This window comes from Macaca mulatta, chromosome 7 (assembly GCF_049350105.2).
Source record: "Macaca mulatta isolate MMU2019108-1 chromosome 7, T2T-MMU8v2.0, whole genome shotgun sequence".
Taxonomy (NCBI): domain Eukaryota; kingdom Metazoa; phylum Chordata; class Mammalia; order Primates; family Cercopithecidae; genus Macaca; species Macaca mulatta.
The window spans coordinates 148,886,483-148,908,161 of NC_133412.1; the positions used below are offsets into that span (position 1 = coordinate 148,886,483).

A 21,679-nucleotide genomic window follows, 5' to 3' on the forward strand; every position below is an offset into this window, starting at 1 on the left:
ATGACTTTTACTATGTATTTTTTTTACTATATGAAAATAATTTATGCTATGTAGAATAATTGTTTCATAGCTTTACATGTATTAACTGATTTAGTGCTTACAACTATCCTATGCAGTAACTACTGTTATTATCAATTCCATTTTACAGGTGAGGAAATTGATCATAGAGAAATTAAACAATTTATTGAAGGCTACAGGGAAGAAGCAGAACCAGGGTTTGAACCCTAGTTTGACTGTAGAGACATACTTATTCTCTTTCTCTCTCTCTCTCTTTTTTTTTTTTTTGAGACAGGGTCTCACTCTGTCACTCAGGCTGGAGTGCAGTGGCCTGATCATGACTCACTGCAGCCTCAACCTTTCAAGGCTCAGGTGATCCTCCTGCCTCAGCCTCCCGAGTAGCTGGGACTACAGGTGCACACCACCATGCCCGGCTAAATTTTGTATTTTTAATAGAGATGGAGTTTCACCATGTTTCCCAGGCCGGTCTCTCTCTCTTTTTTTAAGAGACAGGGTCTTGCTCTGCCACCTGGGCTGGAGTGCAATGGTGTGATCATAACTCACTGTAACTTTGAACTCTTGGGCTCAAGCAGTCCTCCTACCTCAGCCTCCTGAGTAGCTAAGACTACAGGTGCCCACCCCTCCACCTGGCTAATTAAAAAAAAATTTTTTTTGGTAGTGACAAGGTCTCGCTGTGTTGCCCTGGCTGATCTTGAACTCCTGGTCTCAAGCAGTCCTCCTGCTCTAGCCTCCCATCGTACTGGGATTACAGGCATGAGCCACCATGCCCAGATGTGTTATTATTCCCCCTTGTCTCTCATTCCCCATGTAACTGTTCTCTATTTTCTCACACACCTTACTGATCACCTCCCCTGTGGCTGGGCACTGAGGGGCAAGCACTGCAGAACATGCACAGCATTGGGTTCAGTCCTTATTTCTAGCAGTCACTGTGTGGCTGATATAATGCTTTGACTTTTCATGTGCAAAAATGATGTTAGTGATCATGGTTATCATAACGAGAGGACCGGATAGTTTTTCATTTTTGTACACATTTTATTTAGAAAAATTAAAAACCTTCAGACAAGTTACAAAAATAGTGCAATGAACGCATATAGTCTTTCCATAGAATCACCAATTACTTACATTTTGCCATATTTGCTTCTCTCTTTCTGAAGCATTTGAGAATTAGTAAAATATTGCATGCCCTAATACATTATTCAGCTTGTGACTCCTGAGAATAAGGGCATATTCTGTATAAGCACAATGATCTGTCACTGGCAAAATATTATCTAATCCATAGATCTAATCTATGCAGATTTCCCCATTGTTCCAATTTAGTCTTCTATAGTGGTTTTTTGTTTTTCTATTCAGGATCCAATCAAATATTACATTTTGTTGTTATATTTCTTTAGTCTACTGTACAGCCATTTCCTTGACTTTTTTTTTTTGTCATCCATGACATTGACATTTTTAAATATTCTAGACTGCTTGTTTTACAGATATCCTTAAATTTGATTATTATTCATGTTTGATGGTTCCTACATGTTTAAATTCAGATTTTTAAAAATCTGTAAGGAATATTGCTTAGTGAAACTGTATCACCCAGTGTATAACATTTGGAAGTATGTGATGCCATTATTTTGCAGTATTGGTGATGGCACATTTAATCATTTGGTTAAGACTGTGTTCACCAGATGGCTTCATTGTAAAGGTGCCTTTTCCCTTTGTTATAAGCATCCTCTGGTAAGATATTTTGAGATGTATGCGTGTCCTATTCCCTAATAGCCTCTCCCTATTGGTATCCACTGATTCTTGTTTGAATCATTTACTCTTATAGTTTTTGTAAAATGGTGATTTTTCATTTCTATCTTTCCTTCTACATTTATTAGCTGGATTCTCTGTAAATAATAGCTTTCTCTTGTGTGGTAGGCAGAATAATGGTCCCTTAAAGATGTCTACCTTCTAATTTCCAGAATTTGTGAATATGTTATCTTACATGGCATAGGGTGAATTAAGTTTGTAGATGGAATTAAAGTTCCTAATCAAATGACCTTAAGATAAGGAGATTATCCTGGACTATCCAACTGGGTCCAGTGTAATCACAAGAGTTTTTTAAAGTGAGAGAAGGAAGTAGAAGAGGCCAGAGTGTTGTGATGTGAAAAAAACTACACCCAACCATGGTTGACTTCAAAGATAGAGGAAGGGGACCATAAGCCACAAGGCAAGGAATGGAAAAGGGAAGGAAAGCCCACAGAAAGGAACACAGCTCTGCCAATTCCTTGGTTTTAGCCTGGTGAGACCTGTGTTCGACTTCTGATGTACAGAGCTGTAAGACAATAAATTTGCCTTACAACAACAAATGTGTCATAATTTGTCACAGCAGCGAAAGAAAACCCATATTCCCTCTCAACTCCTTATCAGTGTGAATACATGGATTCTTTTATAAGTACATTATAATCTATCTCTGTCACTATTCATTTTTATGTTCAAATTGTCTTAAACTTGGCCCTCGAGAGCCTTTTTAAGCTCTTATTGACATGTCCCTAATCAGTTTTTGAGTATTTCCCTTTTTTGACATTGGAAGATATTCTAAGCCTGTCTTGTTATTCCCATATGATTCTGCAGTGCTTCTTATAATGATACTGCAAAGACAAAGTAATAGTGACTGATCATTGGGATAACACTGTTACTTGACTTTGAAAGTTTGCCACAAGAATGAAAAGAATGAAGCGATTGACAGTTTAAATGTTAATCCTCCTGTGTCTGCTTTGCATGGTGTTCCTGCCAGTGCTGAGTAAGTAGCAGCAGAGATTTATGAATATCTTCACATAAACTTGAAAAAGAAATTGTTGTCTTTGACTGTAGAGGCTGAATATTGTTCTAGAGTCTGTCCATGAGTGTCTGTATCATTCAGAATTGTTCAATTCAGGAATCGTTCAATATGAGGTCCTCTAAAAAAATTCTTCTGCAGAATTCTTAGCTAACTTTTTACAGTTAGTAGTGGTGCATAGAAAGAGATCGAATTCAGTGGTCCAGAGTAAATATATTGAAATCTCACATGGTTTCAGACTTTCCTCTCCCATAGTGGTCACAAGCACAAACGCTTACTTGACCCTGGCAGGAAATGTGATTGAGTGAAGCAGGCCAGGTCCTGTGCTGAACTGAAGAGTATGGCCTGACCCAAATGGGGCAGTTGCAGTTCTCCAGCAGATTCTTGCCATTGGAGAGAAGAAACCCCAGGTTTCCAGGTTTTTTAAGAGAAGCCTAGAAATCTAGAGTTTTATATGAATTCTTTCCATTTCAGAAGCTAAGCAATGAATTCAATTTTGTTTTTAGAGCACCATGAGAAACAAACCAACCATGTCTACAGGCTGGATTTCATCCTTGGGCTACCAGTTTCTAACCGCTGGTCTAAGATGTACTGGTAATCAGCATTACAGGATACAGAGGGCTATCTAGAGCAGAGGTTTTTAACCTTTTTGGTACAATAGATCCCTTTGGCAGTCTGGAGAAGCCTATGGGCCTCTTCACAGAAGAATATTTTAAAATAGATTTTAAAAAAGTAAATAATTACAAAGGAAATACATTGTGTTGAAATACAGTGATGAAAATATTTTTTAAGAAATTGTGACATGTGCTTTTTTATTAGTGTATTAAATAACACAATCTAGTGAAGGTCTATTAACTACTATAATTTTTAAATACTATGAGAATAAGTGATATTTTGAGATAATTATAACTGTAAAATAATATTAAAATATCTGATGTCTGTCTGTTGGTGGCAGGGTCACAGATAATGTTAATACTTCCTGTTTTGTTGCTTAAAATCCTAATTGAAGCCATTGTTAAATTTCATCTAGAAACTAGTGAAAACCAAGGTGCGATTTTTTTCCCCATCCATGTCTAATGACCTCCAGTGAGTCTCATTTTAAGAACTCATGGTCCAAAATATGCTCAACTTATTTGTAATCGTTTTAATGGTAGCATGTAATGTTATTGAGTATAATTAAGCTACCATGTTACAGTTTATTTTTATTTTTACAATGAACTTTCCAGTTACTGAACTTGATTCTGGTTTTCTTTAGAACGTTATCATTTGTCTTATAAGATTGTACGAACGGACAGTCGCCTAGTACGCAGCATTCTGACAGCCCATGGATTTCATGAAGTAAGTTTATTTTTACTACCTCACCTGATCTGCTCATAAGCTGAAAATCCTAGCCACCTAACTGACTTTACCAGCTAACAGGGCTGGCTCTAGGAAGTACATGGGACCAATGCTTAGTGATGATCCATAACTCAGACTGAATTTCAGAGTGGCTTTACCAGTTTCTGCTTGCGATACATGGAAATGCGAAATGTTTCCAGATGATTTCAGAAAAATTTTTTTTCTTGCTTGTTCTTGGGCTTGGGCTAGGGGCACAGTTGCCCATAAGGAATTGTCTGATACCCAGTTAAGGTTCTTTGATTGCAGGCAACTGAAATGGACTTTGTTTAACTTGAAACGGCGGGTGGATCATGAGATCAGGAGATTGAGACCATCCTGGCCAACATGGTGAAACCCTGTCTCTACTAAAAATACAAAAATTAGCTGGGCGTGGTGACGTGCACCTGTAGTCCCAGCTACTCAGGAGCCTGAGGCAGGAGAATCGCTTGAACTTGGGAGGTGGAGGTTGCAGTGAGCTGAGATCACGCCACTGCACTCCAGCCTGGGTGACAGAGTGAGACTCTGTCTCAAAAAACAAACAAACAAACAAACAAAAAAAAACCAAAAGGGATTTTTCAGAATGGTGTGCAGAGGGGACCAGCAGAATCAGAGAAAAAGCTGAAAAGGCAGGCATTTGGAAGGAGAGAGACCAGGACAGCCCCAGGGATCTAGGAACAGGAATCTTGAGGATCATCTTCTCAAGGCACTGCCATGGACATGGCTGGACTCCATTCATTGTCCTTTTGCCTTTCCTTCCTCAAAAATCACATTCTAGAGATAGAATGATTGGCCTAGCTTGGGTTTGGATCCACTCCTTGTGGGAGGGGATGGGTGGGTGATTGGCAGGTTCTTGAAAATCAGGGAGTAAGTCATTCTCCAAAGAAAGTTGGAAGATTGGAATGTTAACATCGAAAAGGACAGGCGAAAAGGCTGAACAGACTTCCACCATAGATACTTTGTGACAATTGATAAACGTCTGGTTCCTCGCTTGAGATTTGTAAGAGACATTTTGAGGAAGTTCTTTTTTTAATATTTTTTTATTTTTAGAGACGGAGGCTCACTGAGTTACCCAGGCAGGGGAACAGTGGCATAATCGTAGCTCACTGTAGCCTTGAACTCCTGGGCTCAAGTGATTCTCCTGCCTCAGCCTCCCAAGTAGTTGGTACTACAGGTGCATGGCACCACTCCTGGCTAATTTAAAAAAATTTTTATTTTGTAGACACAGGGTCTTACTGTGTTGCTAGGCTAGTCTCAAACTCCTGAGCTCACGCGATCCTCCCACCTCGGCCTCCCAAAGTGCTGAGATTACAGGCATGAGCCACCACACTTGGCCATGAGGGAAGTTCTGATACCAGTTTGTATCCTGTCTTGTTGCTGTTTTATTTCTGGCACTTAACATGGTGCCTCATTGTTGAATTAATGGACAAAAGAATTTTAATGGATGAATGAGTGAATTCTAAGTTGGTGTACTCCTATAAGGTTTATCTCTGATCAGCACTTCATACTCAGTATCTGCAAGGATAAGGACAGCCTGAGAAAGAAATACAAGAATATTAAGAGACATCATGGACTTCTACAGAAGGGTTAATTTATTTTGGTTTCTGCATCTGGGATTTGCCCAACCCTCCTATTCTTTAAACTTGTTCTACGATGCACTGCTTTTGTCTCACTAGGCTCATGTACTAATTGGGCCACCCCCATGAGTACACTATGGATGAAAAAATCACTGTGGCTTTTTCTGCCATTGCTTTTCCTGGAGAAGGGGTATCTCTGATGTTTTTTTGCCTGTTGTCTTTCTGTCTGCCCTCAGGTTCACCCAAGCAGCACTGACTATAACCTAATGTGGACAGGATCCCACCTGAAACCCTTCTTACTGCGCACCCTCTCTGAAGCACAAAAAGTTAATCACTTTCCCAGGTAATACTCTTTGTAGCTGCTTTGCTTCATTTAAAGGTACGTGATGTTGGGGCATGTAGCCAGCAGAGGTAACTAATGTCCTTAAAGAAGAAGGAGAAGAAAATAAAGTAGAAGAAGACTTTTTTTTTTTTGAGACGAGTATCGCTCTGTCACCCAGGCTGGAGGGCAGTGGCATGATCTTGGCTCACTGCAGCCTCTGCCTCCTGAGTTCAAGCAATTCTCCTGCCTCAGCCTCCCCAGTAGCTGGGATTACAAGCTTGCGCCACCATGCCTGGCTAATATTGCATTTTTGGGAGAGACAAGGTTTCACCACATTGGCCAGGCTGGTCTCAAACTCCTGACCTCAAATGATCTGCCCACCTTGGCCTCCCAAAGTGCTAGGATTACAGGCATGAGCCACCACGCCCAGCCAGAAGTAATTTTTCTGTTACAGAACAGTACTCTGCAAATCAAACTGTTGTGTTCATATCCCTGAGCATGCGTGAACACTTTCTAAGGGCTATATAGACATGGATGGTTTTAAAGGAGATAGTTTCTGATTCTCTTTCCTAAAATTGAGCTGCTTGGGAGTACCTCATGATGGTGGGTTTGCCTTTCTTACTTCCCCTTCACAGTTACTGTTTTTTCACTTTTATTAAAGAATGGCTCACCTAGAATCTTAGTCTGGTATGTTGTCCTTAGGTGTAGAAATTTTCAGGGTTCCAAAGAAAGGTAGAAAAAAATTCGTGTCTAATTGAATTCTAGTAATAGCATAACAAATCCTTTTTGCATGATGGTAGTTTCTATTTCTTTGTTTTTAAAATAATTGAAGGATGATATAATCTAGCTATTAGCTGATCATTAAACATAATTTTAATGACTGATCATTTTGTGATTTTTGATGTATTATTAGGAAGGAGTTCACAGAATTGAGTGTCATTGGTGTTTGGATGAATTGTATACTACAATACTTGGAATGATAATCAGTTATGTATATATAAACAGTTATAGCCTTATGATCACAGGGAATTAAAAATATTATATTTCAATTCCTATGTGTAATTTTGCTGTAGAGAAGGTATGATATGATGTAAAAGACAAGTATTAAATATGTTAGGCTAACCTGTTGTTTGTGGGAAATGAAATGGAAGAATAACAAACAAGAGTGACTGAGGGTTAGTGTCTGTGTGGCGGTCTAAGGGAGGCTTTTCTGGTATGCTGGGAATGTTCTATACACAACCTGAGTGGCGGTTACACAGGTGTGTTCACTTTGTCAACATTCATCATGCCCTGCCTTGTACTTTGTATACTTTTCTGTACATATGTTAACTTCATTAAAAAGCATATTTTAAAAAGTGAGAATTTTACTGACAGAAAGCTTTTCCTTTAATGACATTTAAAAAATGAGGTATTGAATCTTTATGTTATTTAGGTTCCCTTCAGTATACTTAAAAGTGTGGTGTTGGCTGGGTGCAGCGGCTCGTGTCTGTGATCCCAGCACTTTGGGAGGCCGAGGCAGGCAGGTCGCTTGAGCCCCAGGAGTTGGAGACCAGCGTGGGCAACATGGCAAAACCGTGGCTCTAAAAAAAAAAAAATTTAGCTGGGCATGGTGGCATGTGCCTAGCAACTTGGGATGCTGAGGTGGGAGGATCACCTGAGTTTGGGGTGGTCAGGGCTTCAGTGAGCTATGATTGTGTCACTGCACTCCAGCCTGGGCAACACAGAGAAACCCTGTCTCAAAAAAAAAAAAAGAAAAAGAAAAAGAAAAAAAAAGATTGGTGTTATAATTTTGTCTTAATGTAATATTTATCATTCATCAGGTTCTTTGGAACAATTTAAATTTATGATGAAAAATCTTACATGTCAGCTTAAACATGCAAGAGGGTGTATAGTTTCCCCAAATTCTAGGATGTACCAAGCAAAGAAGTTTGAAAACCACTGATGTGGGGCATCTGTGGGAGAATGCATTCTTTTCTTTACCCTCTGGTTCAGTGTTTCTAATTCCCTAATGATAAGAATTACCTAGGGTACTTTTGCAAAATATGCATTCTCAGGTCCCATTGCAGATTCATGGAATTTACCATCTCCAGAGAAGGTGCATATTTAAGCACTTTCTAGGTACCTTACCTTTCCAGGTAAATATGTACCTGGAAAGCTATATATTTAAAAAACATTGAGGTAATTTGTAACAGGGAAGTTAGGAAATTACTGTTGTAGATTAAATCAGCAGTTAGTGTGGGTCCTGGACTGTCTGTATCAGAGTCTTCTGGGGTGTTTGTTTAAAATGCAGAATCCTGGGCTTCATCCCAGAATTTTGAGAGGTGAGACCTGGGTCTCACATGCATTTTTAAGGAAGTTCTCTAGGTGATTCTTATTATGTACACTAAAAATTGAGTGCCTCTGCTCTGGATTTCAGAAGAGGGCCATAGATAAGAAAGAAATGTTTGTGGTACCTAGATTTAACAAAGCAGTTTTTGAAATCATAGAAAGGAATTTGAACTGTGGAACAGGTTGAATAAGTTTTTAATGATTACTACAAAGGTTCTTAGTTGATTTTGAAGGAGTGGAACAAATCATAGACCAGTGAGTCCAGTCGAGGCTAACCAAAGTGCCTTTTCGAAGTACTGTACACAAGAATGTACCCCTGATATAATAGTAATTACTACCTTGGTTTTAAGGCACTAATTTTCCTGATTTTCTTTATAACTTTGCCTCTTCTATATCCATCACTCAATGATGTAGTTAAGTTCTCAATGGGGTTCCTAACCTGGGTCAAGACAAGTTAAGGCTTGTCTTGCGTCCCATCCAGGAGGGTCATTTCAGGCCTGTGGTGCTAGTGATGATATGAGTTCCACATAGTTACATGAGAGGTTGGACAGTTATTGCTATGGCAATAGATTTATCAATATGAATTAGATAACCATGTGTTTGATTTTCCTGGACAGTCTTTTTAAAAAAATATGCTAAATGCTTTTCCCCCTAAAAACAAATTAAGAAAACATCTCAGAAATTCTGATGTTTTAGTAGTTAATCTTTCTCAATTTACATTCTACTTAGAATTAACTCAGAATTTTTTTTGCCATGCTGTGTTTCTCAGAAGGTCACATCTGTAGATACCTGTGGTATAAAAACTTCCAGAATGCTTTGGTCTGGGAGCTTGCTTTTAGTTGGAGTACTGGTGTTTTTTTCACTATCTGATTAATCCAAATGTTTTTATACTATTAGAGAATCATGATTCCATTAAAGTAAAACACACAGGGTTCCTAAAATATTTTATAATGATTTGTAATAGTGAATAGTACAGACTTTGTTGAAGCTTTTGGAGCTAGAATTTCTTTCACAGGTTCGGTTTTTATAACCTGAAATTTTGGGTATATTTATCAATAGTCAAACTTTTTTTTTGTTGTTTACTTATATTTGAAATCTGTTTTAGAATAGATTTTTATACTTGTGAATCAATTTTTAAAAACCCATTTGAAATAAGGGTCATAGACCTAAAAATAAAACATAAACTGTAAAACTTATAGAAGAAAACAGAGTAGAGAAGACCTTTGCAACCTTGTGTTAGACAAAGGATTCCTAGATACAGCAATAGAAGCACAGTCATAAAAGGAAAAAATTGATAAATTTGACTTTTTAAAAATTAAAAATATCTGCTGTTTGAAAGACACTGTTAAGAAAATGAAAAAACAAGCTATGGACTGGAGAAAATATTTGCAGAACACGTAACTGATAAAGAATTTGTGTCCAGAATATATAACAAACTCTTAAAACTCAATCATAAGGAAACAAACAACTTTATTTTTCAAAATGGGTAAAATATCTGAATGGATGCCTCACCAAAGAAGATACAGGGATGGCAAATAAAAGATGCTTATGAAAAATGCTCAGTGGCATTAGTAATTAATGGAATACAAATTAAAACTATACGAAGTATCAATATATCCATTAGAATGGCTAAAAACAAAAACCAGAAGACACTGAGTGTGGGCCAGGATGCATGGCAACTGGAATACTTTTGCTGGCGGGAATGCACAGTGGTATAGCCACTCTGGATAACTGTGATCTTGTGAAATATGTAGTTAGTCTTCCTCGTGTTTCCTGACATATAATTCCTTGACTCCTTGGAATCTCCAGAGTGAGAAGTGTCCTTTTATATACTAATGACTTAACTGGTGCCTGGCTGTCCCTGGGTAGCTTCAGGATGGGAACTGGTTACAAGAAAAGACCAAGGTGTGATTAGAGATTTAGGACTTCCAGCCCACACCTCAGCCTCCAGGAAGGAAAGAGGGGCTGAAAGCTAAATTAGTCACCAGTGTCCAATCAATTATGCTTGTGTAATGAAGCTTTCGTAAAACCCCCAAAGGACTGGGTTTGGAGAGCTTCTGGGTAACAGAACACGTGGAGATTCTTGGCCAGTAGTGTGCCCGGAGAGCACATAGAGGTTCTGCGCCTCTTTTCTCATACCTCACCCTGTGCATCTCTTCCTCTATATCCTTTGTAATATCCCTTTTAATAAACCAGTAAACATAAGTGTTGCTCTCAGTTCTGTGAGCTGCTCTAACAAATTAATTGAACACAAAGAGGGAGTTGTAGGGACCCCTATTTATAGCCAGGTGGTTAGAAGCACAGGTAAAACAACTTGGGGCTTGCTATTGGCATTGGAAGTGGGAGGCAGTTTTGTGGGACTGAGCCTTCAACTTGTGGGAACTGACACTATCTCCAGGTAGGTAGGGTCAAAATTGAGTTGAATTAGAAGACACCCACTGCAAGATTGCTTGCTTTGTGTGTGGGGAAACCCCACACACATTTGGTGTCTACAGTGTTGAGTGATTATGTTGAATTGAAATTACAGAGTAGGAAAAACACTGATTTTTCCTCAGTATCTCAGAATATAGCAGGAGAAACGGAGCTTGTTTTTCCAATATCCTCAGAATCACATTTGGCAGTTTATTATAAAGTTTAACATATACTTATGTGGTGATTGTAAAATGTGTCCATAAATTCTTTGACATTGCTTTCTAAAGGTTGAGCTTAATTTTTCTGTTCTTGAGTGTCGACTACATTTAGTGAGTTGCCTCTAACTAGTGGAATATGACAGAAGTGACTGTCGCTTCTGAGACTAGATTGTAAAAGACATTACAGCTTCTTGCTCACTTTCTTGGATCACTTGATTTGGGAGAAACCAGTTATCACATCTTGAAGGCACTTGGCCTTATGAAAAGGTTCATGTGGGGAGGAACTGAGGCCTCCTGCAAGCAGGCAGCCCCATATGAGTGATGAGCCATCTGGAAGTTGGGTTTTCCATCTGCTCTTGAGCCTGATGACTGCAGTGCTGGCCAGTATCTTGACTGTAACCTCATAAAGGACCTTGGGACAGAACTATGTAGCTCTCTCACTCCCACATTCCTGGCCCCAGAAACTATGAGGTCATAAATATTTATCGTGATTTTAAGCTGCTGTATTTTAAGGTAATTTGTTGTACAACAATAAATAACTAAAACAACTTACTGAACAACGAAGTGGTCCCACTTCTAAAGAAATAAAAACTTACGTTTACAGTAAAACTTACAAAAACGTACATTCATATAAAAATCATATGGAAATGCTTTATAGCAACTTTGTTCATAATCTCCAAAAACTAAACAGTTCATAATCTCCAAAAACTAAACAGCCCAAATGCCTTCAACTGGTGAATGGATAACTGTGGTACATCTATACAGTGGATTACTACTGAGCAAGAAAAGGGACAGAATACTGATACATACAACAACAACGATAAATTTCAAATGGGTTGTGCTCCATGAAAGAAGCTAGTCTCAAAAGGATACACACTGTCCGATTCCACTTATTTGACTTTCTGGAAAAGGCAAAATTATAAGGACAGAAAACAAATGAATGTTTTCCCAGGGGCTGGAGGTGATTGGGAGGGTCCACTACAGGGGGACTTGAGGTAACTTTTTGGGATGTTGAAACTGTTGTTTATCTTGATTGTGGTGGTGATTACATAATTGTATGTGTTTGTCCAAACTCATAGAATTACACGTTAAAAAGGGCAAATTTTATGGTATGGAGATTTTATCTTAATGAAAAAAATCTGACCAAAAAACCCATTTGATAAAAATGATTAATAAGCCTTTGGATTAACAGTGATATGTTTAGGATATAATACTGTCTTCACTAACTGGTCTAAGACTGTGAACTCTTAACTCTTTAGAATGTGCACAGGAAAATTCTGAGTCATGGTTTACTGAATGGAATTACTTATTTGATTTTTTAGGTCTTATGAACTTACCCGGAAGGACCGACTGTACAAAAACATTATTCGAATGCAGCATACACATGGATTCAAGGCTTTTCACATCCTCCCCCAGACCTTCCTCCTGCCAGCTGAGTACGCGGAATTTTGTAGTAAGTGCTTGACAGAGAATGCCCCAGTCCCCAGCAACTGAACCTGGGGAATATTTACCCCAAAAGCCGCCTCAAGGTGTCAACCAATCAGGGCTTTCCAAATCCTTAGACAACTGTGACTCTTTAGTAAAACAGTTGCAGAGGTAACTTTAAAAACTATTTTTATTCTGATATGCTCGATAAACTTGTCAGTATTATTTTTGTAAGGACACGTTGGCATCATATAAGCATGCCCCTTACGTATTTTTGCTTGATGTCCCTTCTCTCTATTGATGACTTGGTGCCTATGTAAGGATTTTTTTTTGTTTTTTTTTAGAGAGACAGAGTCTCCCTCTATAGCCTAGGACCGCAGTGGCACGATCACGGCTCACTGCACTCTTTGCTTGCTGGGCTCAAGTGATCCCTCCTCCTCAGCCTCCCAAGTAGCTGGGAATACAGGCGTGCAGCACCAGGCTCAGCTAATTTTTAAATTTTTTGTAGAGATGGGATCTCGCTCTGTTACCCAGGCTGGTCTTGAACACCTGGGCTCAAAGAATCCTCCCCTCTTGGCTTCGCAAAACTCTGAGATGACAGGCATGATCCACCACACCTGGCCTGTGAGGATACTTTATATTCCTACATATGAATTATACATGCTTCCTTTTCAGTATCCCTTTTTCCCTTGCCATTTAAGAAACGTTCTTTCAGCCTCGATTTCTAGTCTTGTGTAATTTATGTTCTCTGGGAGTAGAGATATCACATATCTTTGGATGTTAGGGTTTGGAGCTACAAGTTAGTCACATTCTCTCCCCTTTGAGTTCAGACTAATAAAAAAAAATACACATGGGAGCCAAATAGGCATCTAAGTGTCAGCTGTATGGCTGGTAAAGTGATACAGAAACACATGGCCTGGATCCAGATCTAAAGTGGGCTTCTTATTTCTTTTGCATCATTATGAACTTACCCACCCAGGCCAGGCAGAGGCACTGGGCTGGTTTCAGGCTTTCCTCCACAGGGGCAGAGCCTGACTCACTAGGCTTAGTGCACAGAAGAGACATGAGTACAGATGAGATGTGAGGCAGGTCTCTTGTGAAAGTCCAAATTACAGTGGTAATAACTAATACTGAATGTTTCCTTTCTGGTAGGCACTCTTTTAAGTGGCACCTCTACTGTGGTAGTATTATAGATGAGGCGACTAAGGTACAGTTTGGTTAAGAAACTTTCCATGAGTTACGCAGTTTGCAAATGGTAGAGTTAGGGTTCAAACTGGCAGTTTGGCTTCAGAGGCCATGCTCTTCATCTCTTTGCTTCATTGCTAATGGCACTGGGCAGCGTGCATGCAGTGACCATTCCCCAGTAGCACCAGTGTGAGAGAAGTCACTTCTCCCATGAGGAACATCAGGTGAGACGCACAGAGAGGACAGTTTTCCTCCCAAGAAGTCCAAGAAAGAGACTATTTCTGTTTTATGGATAGACGAAGTAGCATGGGGAAAAGAGAGAGTTATCTCTAGACTTCCTGACTTTTGATTCTTTTAACCTGTTAGGCTTGCCAGTCTCTCTGGGTCACCTAGTGAATTGTTCCATATTTTGGCAGAGGAGACCAGCAGTTCATCAGGAACGCCTGCTTCACCATTTATCTAATAGCATTTGTTGCTCTGGCTGGGGCCATTGGTTGGCAATTCATTGTCTGCCCACAGATGGCTCTGCAGTGGGTCACATAGACCTCTAATTAAATGAATGAACTTTGAGCTTCAATGCACTCAAAGCTGCAAATTTGTAGTTAAGGAAATTTTTGCTATGTGACTTTAGCCAAGCTACTCCAACTTCTGCGCCTTAATGTCCGCATCTATAAAATGGGAGTATTGCTGGTGCTGACCTTATAATGTTGTCAAGATATTTAAGTAGGTTAATATGTGGAAAGCACTTGGGATGGTGCCTGATAGGGGTGGCTTGATAAATGTTTAATACTATTTCCTATTTCAGGCTATGTTTGTATTATTAGTAGTAGTTATGTTTACTAACTATATTAATACTATGTTTTTACTATGTTTTACTATTTTACTTTTAGTATGTTATGTTTAACTACTAACTAAAGTTGTAGTTATGTTATTAATAACTACTATTAATTAGTATTAGTTAAAATAATACTAATTAATAGTATTATGTTCTGGCCCTCTAGTGCTTGAGTGTGGGCAGTAGGAAGTTTTTTTGGAAGGAAAGGGACACCATAAACAGACTGGCCTTTAGAAAAATAACTATGTGAAATGAGTTGGCAGAAGCAGAGAGAAGAAAATGGTGATCTCTTTGAAGGTTACTGCAGTGATGTGGATAAAATGGATAGGTATGAGTAGAAAGAGTGCGAGAACAAACATGACTGCCTGTGTATGGGAAGTGAGGCAGGGGTCAAAGAGGCATCCTAAGGTTTGAGTATGAGAAGCTAGGAAGATCATTGGGTTTTTTACCAGGGAATGTAACCAGGAAGGCAAAGGAGGAGCTGTTAAAGGGGAAGAGGAATGTTACGTTTTGGACAAGGGATGGATTTGGATTTCGATGGGGCATCCAGGTAGTGTGTTTTGTAGGCGGTTGTAAGAGCAGCTTTGAGTTCTGGCCAGAGATGTAGTTTCTGGAAGCTACAGGTATGGAGATGGATGTGATTACTAAGGGAGAGAAAAAAAGAAGCAGCACCACAGAGAATCAGAGAGGAAAGGGAGATTGAAGAGGAACAAGGGAATGAGGTCTCAGAGGAGGCAGGAGAGGGTTAAATCAAGAACCCAAGTAGAAGGGTAGGCATTAGAAAGAGAAGTGGGCATGTGTCTCCTGAAAGAGGAGAAGGAATAAGACTAAGTTGATGACCCAGATAACATTTTAGATGGAGAGGAAAGCAGGTAAATAGGTTTGTTACAAATTCCTAGCCTTCTTGGTGAACAGGTTGATGAGGTCTTGTGCCAGGAGTGAGGGGCCTAGGAATGGGTGGGTGTCTAAAAAGGCAGAAAGCGGTTGAAATAGCCTCTGCAGGGCCTTTGAAAGAGAACTGATAAGGATTGGACATGAGGATTGCCTAAAAACACTAGAGACAACAGCCAAGGTGGTCTCGTGAATTTATAGCTTTTTGTTCTAATAAGAGAAAACCTGTAAAGATATAACCTAGAGACCAATCACTGTCTCCAGAGATGTGAAAGCCTGGGTACTCCCCAAACTATTCTCAGTAACTTGAGTGTAGGGGTTGGAATACATGGTACACTGGTCTATCTAGGCTCCTGGTGCCATCACTGCCAGTTACAGTATTTAGTAGAATAGAATTAGAGGTCTGTGACCCTGAAGACGCTGACTAAAGCTCTTTTGCCAACTCTAGCCATTCCCCTCAAGGGGACAGCTTTCTAAGCAGAAGGAAGAAAGAAGCAACAAAGAAGAAGATGGGGTGATACCAGTATCATAAAAGCAAAACTTTCCCCAGAATTGGGCTCTATGGCCATCTCTAGTTTTAAGAGAGACTGAGAAATGATTCTAACATGTGAATTTTCATGTCCACCAACTAATTACAGATGACTAGATTTCAAAGCAATGGGTAAATATGTAGAATTACAATTTTAGAGTTATAAGAGATCTTAGCAAATCAGGCTAAATTTTTAAAATCTCATTTTAAAGGTAAGACTAGATGATTTAAGCACATTACCTCTAGAGTCATATACTTGAAAAGCCAGAATTGCAACTCAGATCTTTCTACTCCAGGTTCATTGCTGTTTCTGTTAGACCAAGCCTGCTGCCACTGTAGGAACTGGAAAGCACTTGAAAGAACTGGGGAACCTGTTTAGTACATCTTCATCCTGAAACAGAGGCTCCTGAGCAAGTCTGCCTGGCCTTTGCCCCTGATTTTTCTTGCTTCCTACCCACATATTTAGAACCTGTAAAAGAGAACAATCCTTGTTCTGAAAATATCACAAATCAAGGAGAAAAGACTAGCATGAAAGACAAGTCTTTGATATTTACAATTTCAAGAACATTTAGGATTTCAGTCATAGTGAAGCACCAGAAGAAGCATTAACTTATTTTTTTGGGGGGACAGAGTCTCACTCTGTTGCCCAGGCTGGACTGCAATGGCTCGATCTCGGCTCACTGCAACCTCTGCTTCCTGGGTTCAAACAATTCTTCTGGTTCAACCTCCTGAGTAGCTGGGATAACAGACGTGCACCACCACACCTGGCTAATTTTTGTATTTTTAGTAGAGACGGGGTTTCACCATGTTGGCCAGACTGGTTTCAAACTCCTGACCTCAGGTGATCCACCCATCTGGGCCTCCCAAAGTGCTGGATTACAGGCGTGAGCCACCACACCCAGCCAAAAGCATTAACTTCTGATAAGCCTAGTTCACAAAGTAGAGGGTACTGTCTCCAGACAGCTTTGACCCCTTCCCTTCCCTTCCCTTCCCTTCCCTTCCCTTCCCTGCCCTGCCCTGCCCTGCCCTGCCCTGCCCTACCCTGCCCTACCCTGCGCTACCTTCCCTTCCCCTCTCCTTCTGTCCCCTCCCCTCCCCACCTTCCCTCCCGTTCCTCCCCAGGTTCTTGTTCTCTCACCCAGGCTGTAGTGCAATCCTAGCTCACTGTCTCCTCAAATTCCTGGGCTCAAGTAATCTGCCCACCTCAGCCTTAGAAGTAGCTGGGACCGCAGCCACGCACCACCATGCCTGGCTAATTTTTTTATTTTCCGTAGAAACAGTCTTGCTATGTTGGCCAGCCTGGTCTTGAACTCCTGGCCTCAAGGGATCCTCCTGCTGCAGCCTCCCAAAGTGCTGGGATTACAGTTGTGAGTGAGCCTGTTAATAACTAGCCTGGTCATTTTCTTAGACATTTCTATAGAACCTTGTACTTCCTTTTTATAACTCTCATTGTCTGTAATTACTTGTTCAATGTCTGTTTTCTCGGCTAGTCTAATCTTCATGATGGTAAAGACTGTATTTTTTATCACTGTGCGCCTCACACCTAGCAAACTGATAGACACAGATTAGATACTTAGAGGTATTGAATGAGTGACGTTTGGAAACTGTTGTTATTTTTTGTTTTGTTTTAATATTAATAGCTTCTTGCTCAGGCATTCTGTTCAGTCTGCTCAGTATCTGGGGAAAATGGCAAAGTGAAAAAAATGCATAAACTGAATACACATACATATATTCAGGCCTCACTTTATGGAAATTTATTTTTTTTGTCATATATAACTATAAATATGTCTTCTATAGCAGGACTTTAAAATTATATAAATTATACTTTTTGAAAGGTAATATATTCCCATGGTACAAAAGAAATTCCAAAACAATCATCAGTGAAAAGTCTCTTTTCTCCTCTTGTTCCTCAGTCATCCCGTTTTCCTCCCCAGAGATGATCAGCATTACTAGTTTTTTACATACTCTCTAGAGATATTCTTTGCATTTACTAGCAAATAACTTGTGTGTGTATATAAACAGATGGGCATATATAACATACATTGCCCTGCACTGTTTTTTTTTATTTGACAGGCTGTCTTCAAGATCATTCCATATCACTTCATTAATAACATTCTTATTTTGTGTGTCTGCTTAATATTCCATTGTGTAGATTCGATGTCTACAAACTATATCCCTTGAGTGAAATTGGTCTTCTGCCAGTTTTTGTGTGTCCCACAAGCTAAGGACCATTTTTAAATGGTTGGAAAGAAATCAAAAGAAGAATAAAATTTTGTGGTGTGTAGAAATCATATGAAATTCAGTGTTCATACATAAAATTTTATGTAAACAGCCACACCCCTTTGTTTACATATTGTTTGTGGCTACTTTCAAGCTACAACTGCAGACTTAGATAACTGCCACGGAAACTGCATGGCCTGCAAAGCCTAAAATATTTGTTCTCTGGCTTTTTACAAAAATAGTTTGCTGACCCTTCATACAGATGCATTGTAGTGTATTTAATTAATATTTTGCTGTTATAACACAGCATTGAAAATCTTATATATGCAGTATTTTACACATGTGTGAGTAGAACTAGAGGATATAGTTCTAGAAGTAGAATTGCTCACAGAGTTTTAAATTCTGTGCGGCACATTAAATTTTTTCTAATTCTGTTAATTCTGCATCAAGGGAAAAGGCAGAGGAATATGGGGGAGAGTGAACAAAAGATCTCTTTCTTTCTTCCTGCTGAAATGGTTTGTGGCATTGACAAAGTCAAGTTTGTTTGGGAGGCCTTGAAGAGACTGGCTCATGTCAGAGGGAGAGGAAAGAAAAGGAGACGAGTAGTTGCTGGCAAGTCATCTGGGAAAAGGAGCTGAGCCTAGAGAGCTCCTTCTGAAGGCCTGCCTGGTATAGGCCCAAATGCAGTGTAGAGGGAAGTGTGCAAAACTTCAGGACTCCAGTGTCTGAAAGTCTTGTTCTGATATTAGAGCCCTAGAAAAGGACTTGCCTCTTAATAACTCTAATCAGAGGAGCAGAAACTATAGGGAACTTTCTTAGGTTTATACTGTTGTATTCTAGATAAACTGGTACTGATATCTTGGCGCACAGCAACCTAGGCAATTTGGAAAAAGGAAGTCTTTGTGAGATCTGCTCAGAAACATTTGCATTTGCTTGATTTATTTCCCCACACTACCCTTTCTCTCCTCTTTCATTGAAGAAAAATACCAAAAAAAAATTCTCTCAGTTTTTACCTTTCAGCCCATCTCGCTTTGAAACAGTAACGACTGCTGCCACCTGACGTATTTCATCAAAAGTGGAAGAGGCACAGTTGGCACCAGTGCTCCCTCTCCAGTCTGGGATGTGAGAATCAGCAGCACTGAGAGCTCTAGCCTGCTTCTCTCCCCTGACTTCTGACACTACCTAAGTGGAAGACAGAGCTGCTTCTCCTCAGACCACTTGCAAGCCTCTGGGAGGCTTAGTGTCAGTTGTCTGCTTTCTCTTTTCATGATCCAAAGGGATTTAAAGTGTAAAGCTGAACCTGGGAAAGGAACAGGACACATCGTACCTTTTAATCGCTTGTAAATGATTGTCCTTCGTCTCCACTGGCACATTGCTTGATTTAAGGCAAATTTTTTTTTTTTTTTTTTTTTTTTTTATAAGCTTGGAGGAAATATTTAAGGAGAGTAGCTGTATTATAAGATCTAGATTTTGGCTTACATTGACACTGTTTGCCTGAGGTCCTCTATTTAACAGAGGTAGGAATTTCAAGGATTCATGATGGTTCTTTGTGACAATAATAGACTAACACCCAGATGTTTGCCTTCTTTTGTTTTCATCTTCTCATTCAAGAAAGAGGGGAGGCTGGGCATGGTGTCTTCTGCCTGTAATTCCAGCGCTTTGGGAGGCTGAGGTGGGAGAATCGCTTGAGGTCAGGATTTCAAGACCAGCCTGAGCAACATAGAGAACCCCCATCTCTACAAAAAGTTAAAAACAATCAGCTGGGCATGGTGGCCCATGCCTGTAGTCCCATTAACTCAGGAGGCCGAGGTGGAAGGACTGAGCCCCAGAGGTTGAGGCTGCAATAAGCTATGGAAGCACCACTGCACTCCAGCCTGGTCAACAGAGCAATACCCTGCCTTAAAAAAAAAAAAAAAAAAGAAAGAGGGGAAATAGTGGAAGAAATTATTATGGGAGTGGTTTTGCTGGCCTCTTTTCTCCTCCCTCCTTCCCTCCTTCTATTTTTATTTTTAAGGCAAGTCCAAAAATATAGGTAATTTTAGTTACTGCCCAACACGTAGAAATTTGTAATATTTTTGGGTTCCTGGAGTAGATAACCCTTGTTGAAAGTTGATATAATAAACTCAAGTTCATTCTTTTTCTTCGTTTCCTCCGTTTTTTATCTCCCAATATTTTGAGCAGATTCATATTCAAAGGACCGGGGACCTTGGATAGTAAAACCAGTGGCATCTTCTAGGGGGCGGGGCGTCTACCTGATCAACAATGTAAGTATGCAGCAGATGGCAGACCTCTTTCCTCACTTGTTCTTTCCTCCTTCACCCTTTGTACTGGTTGCTAATATAGTTCCATTTCATTAAGAGCGGGTGTGCTCTTCTTAAATCTGCATTCAGAAGTGAGTTGAGGGTAGGTATGAGTTGACTTGTTTGCCTTACTGGCAGGAATCTTCTGCACCAGCAGTTACTCCAGAGGTACCTTTTCTGCTTTGAGCATATTGTGATGTTAATTCCTACACACCAACTATTAATTGGTAGCATATGTGTTTAGAGTCTGTTGTGAGCAGAACTGTGGGTTCTGTTCTCAAGGTTATCAAACAAGTGAACCTCAATTTGGTATGGCTTCTTCGCTACTGCTGCTGCTTCTCCTTTCTCCTCCTTGCTTCCCTCTTTCTGCTCTTCTTCCTCTCATTTCTCCTCTTCTTTTTTCAAAAGCCATCATTATCTTGATTCTTTGCAAAATTCTCATTAAAAGTTGTCTTACATAGAATACATATACATGGTAAATAAAATCCCTACTGGTCTCACTCCCTAGACGTATAATAGTAGTTAGTAACTTTAGTTGATTTATGTTTCTTTCATTGACATTACATTGTATTTGTTAATTCCCAGTTTGGCATTTATTGCATTTACATCATGTCCCACCCTCCCTTGCACATTTGTTTGATTAGTTTTTATGTTTATGTTTTAAACATTTATAACAGAGTCTCTTCAGTAACTATGATTCAGTTTCTTTATTTTATCTGTAAGTTGAGTACAACATTTAAACTCAGTGGAAACAAACTGTTGAACTCTGGAAGGGGGAAATGTTAGGATGTTAGGATAGGTAGCTAGGCAGACATGAGCCGGGCATGAGAGGGCCCCCGCCACCACCAAGGAGTGTCAGGTTATCATCAGGTGATGGTCAGGCAGTTGTTAAACTGGTTTCTCTAAAATAATAATTGGTAGCAGCGTATGCCAGGGAAAGGCAGGCTCCTAACAATAGAAAACACCTGAAGCTAGTGATTAGCCATTTCCCAATAAGATCTCAGGAGTTGGACGGGTAGGCTCAAGCATGTGCAGTTAGAAGCAAAATGATGGAGTTTAACTGGTATATGACCTTCCTCTAGGAACCCTCGACTGGTAAGGCAAAAACACTTCAAATGAGCACGTGCACAACTGCAGCCAACACACTGCCCATGAGGCCCCTCTCAAGTGCTGGCAGGCCACTGCACATGCAGACAGCTTACCCCATGGAAAAATCAAGGGAGGAGAGATACAAAC

At 39.8% G+C, this 21,679-nt stretch overlaps 1 protein-coding gene across 50 annotated transcripts in view; it reads left to right on the plus strand.

The window, feature by feature from the left end:
- TTLL5 (tubulin tyrosine ligase like 5) overlaps positions 1 to 21,679 on the plus strand; it is a 290,959-nt gene that overhangs the window by 15,910 nt on the left and 253,370 nt on the right. For all 50 annotated transcript variants that reach the window (XR_003731645.2, XR_013396464.1, XM_015144156.3 and 47 more), the window contains exons 4-7: positions 4,083 to 4,165; positions 6,015 to 6,121; positions 12,381 to 12,511; positions 20,325 to 20,407. Coding sequence is in view for 48 of the 50 variants with exons in the window: in XM_015144156.3 (XP_014999642.1) it covers positions 4,083 to 4,165; positions 6,015 to 6,121; positions 12,381 to 12,511; positions 20,325 to 20,407 (404 nt within the window). In the remaining 2 variants the exon portion in view is untranslated. The remainder of the gene's footprint in view (positions 1 to 4,082; positions 4,166 to 6,014; positions 6,122 to 12,380; positions 12,512 to 20,324; positions 20,408 to 21,679) is intronic.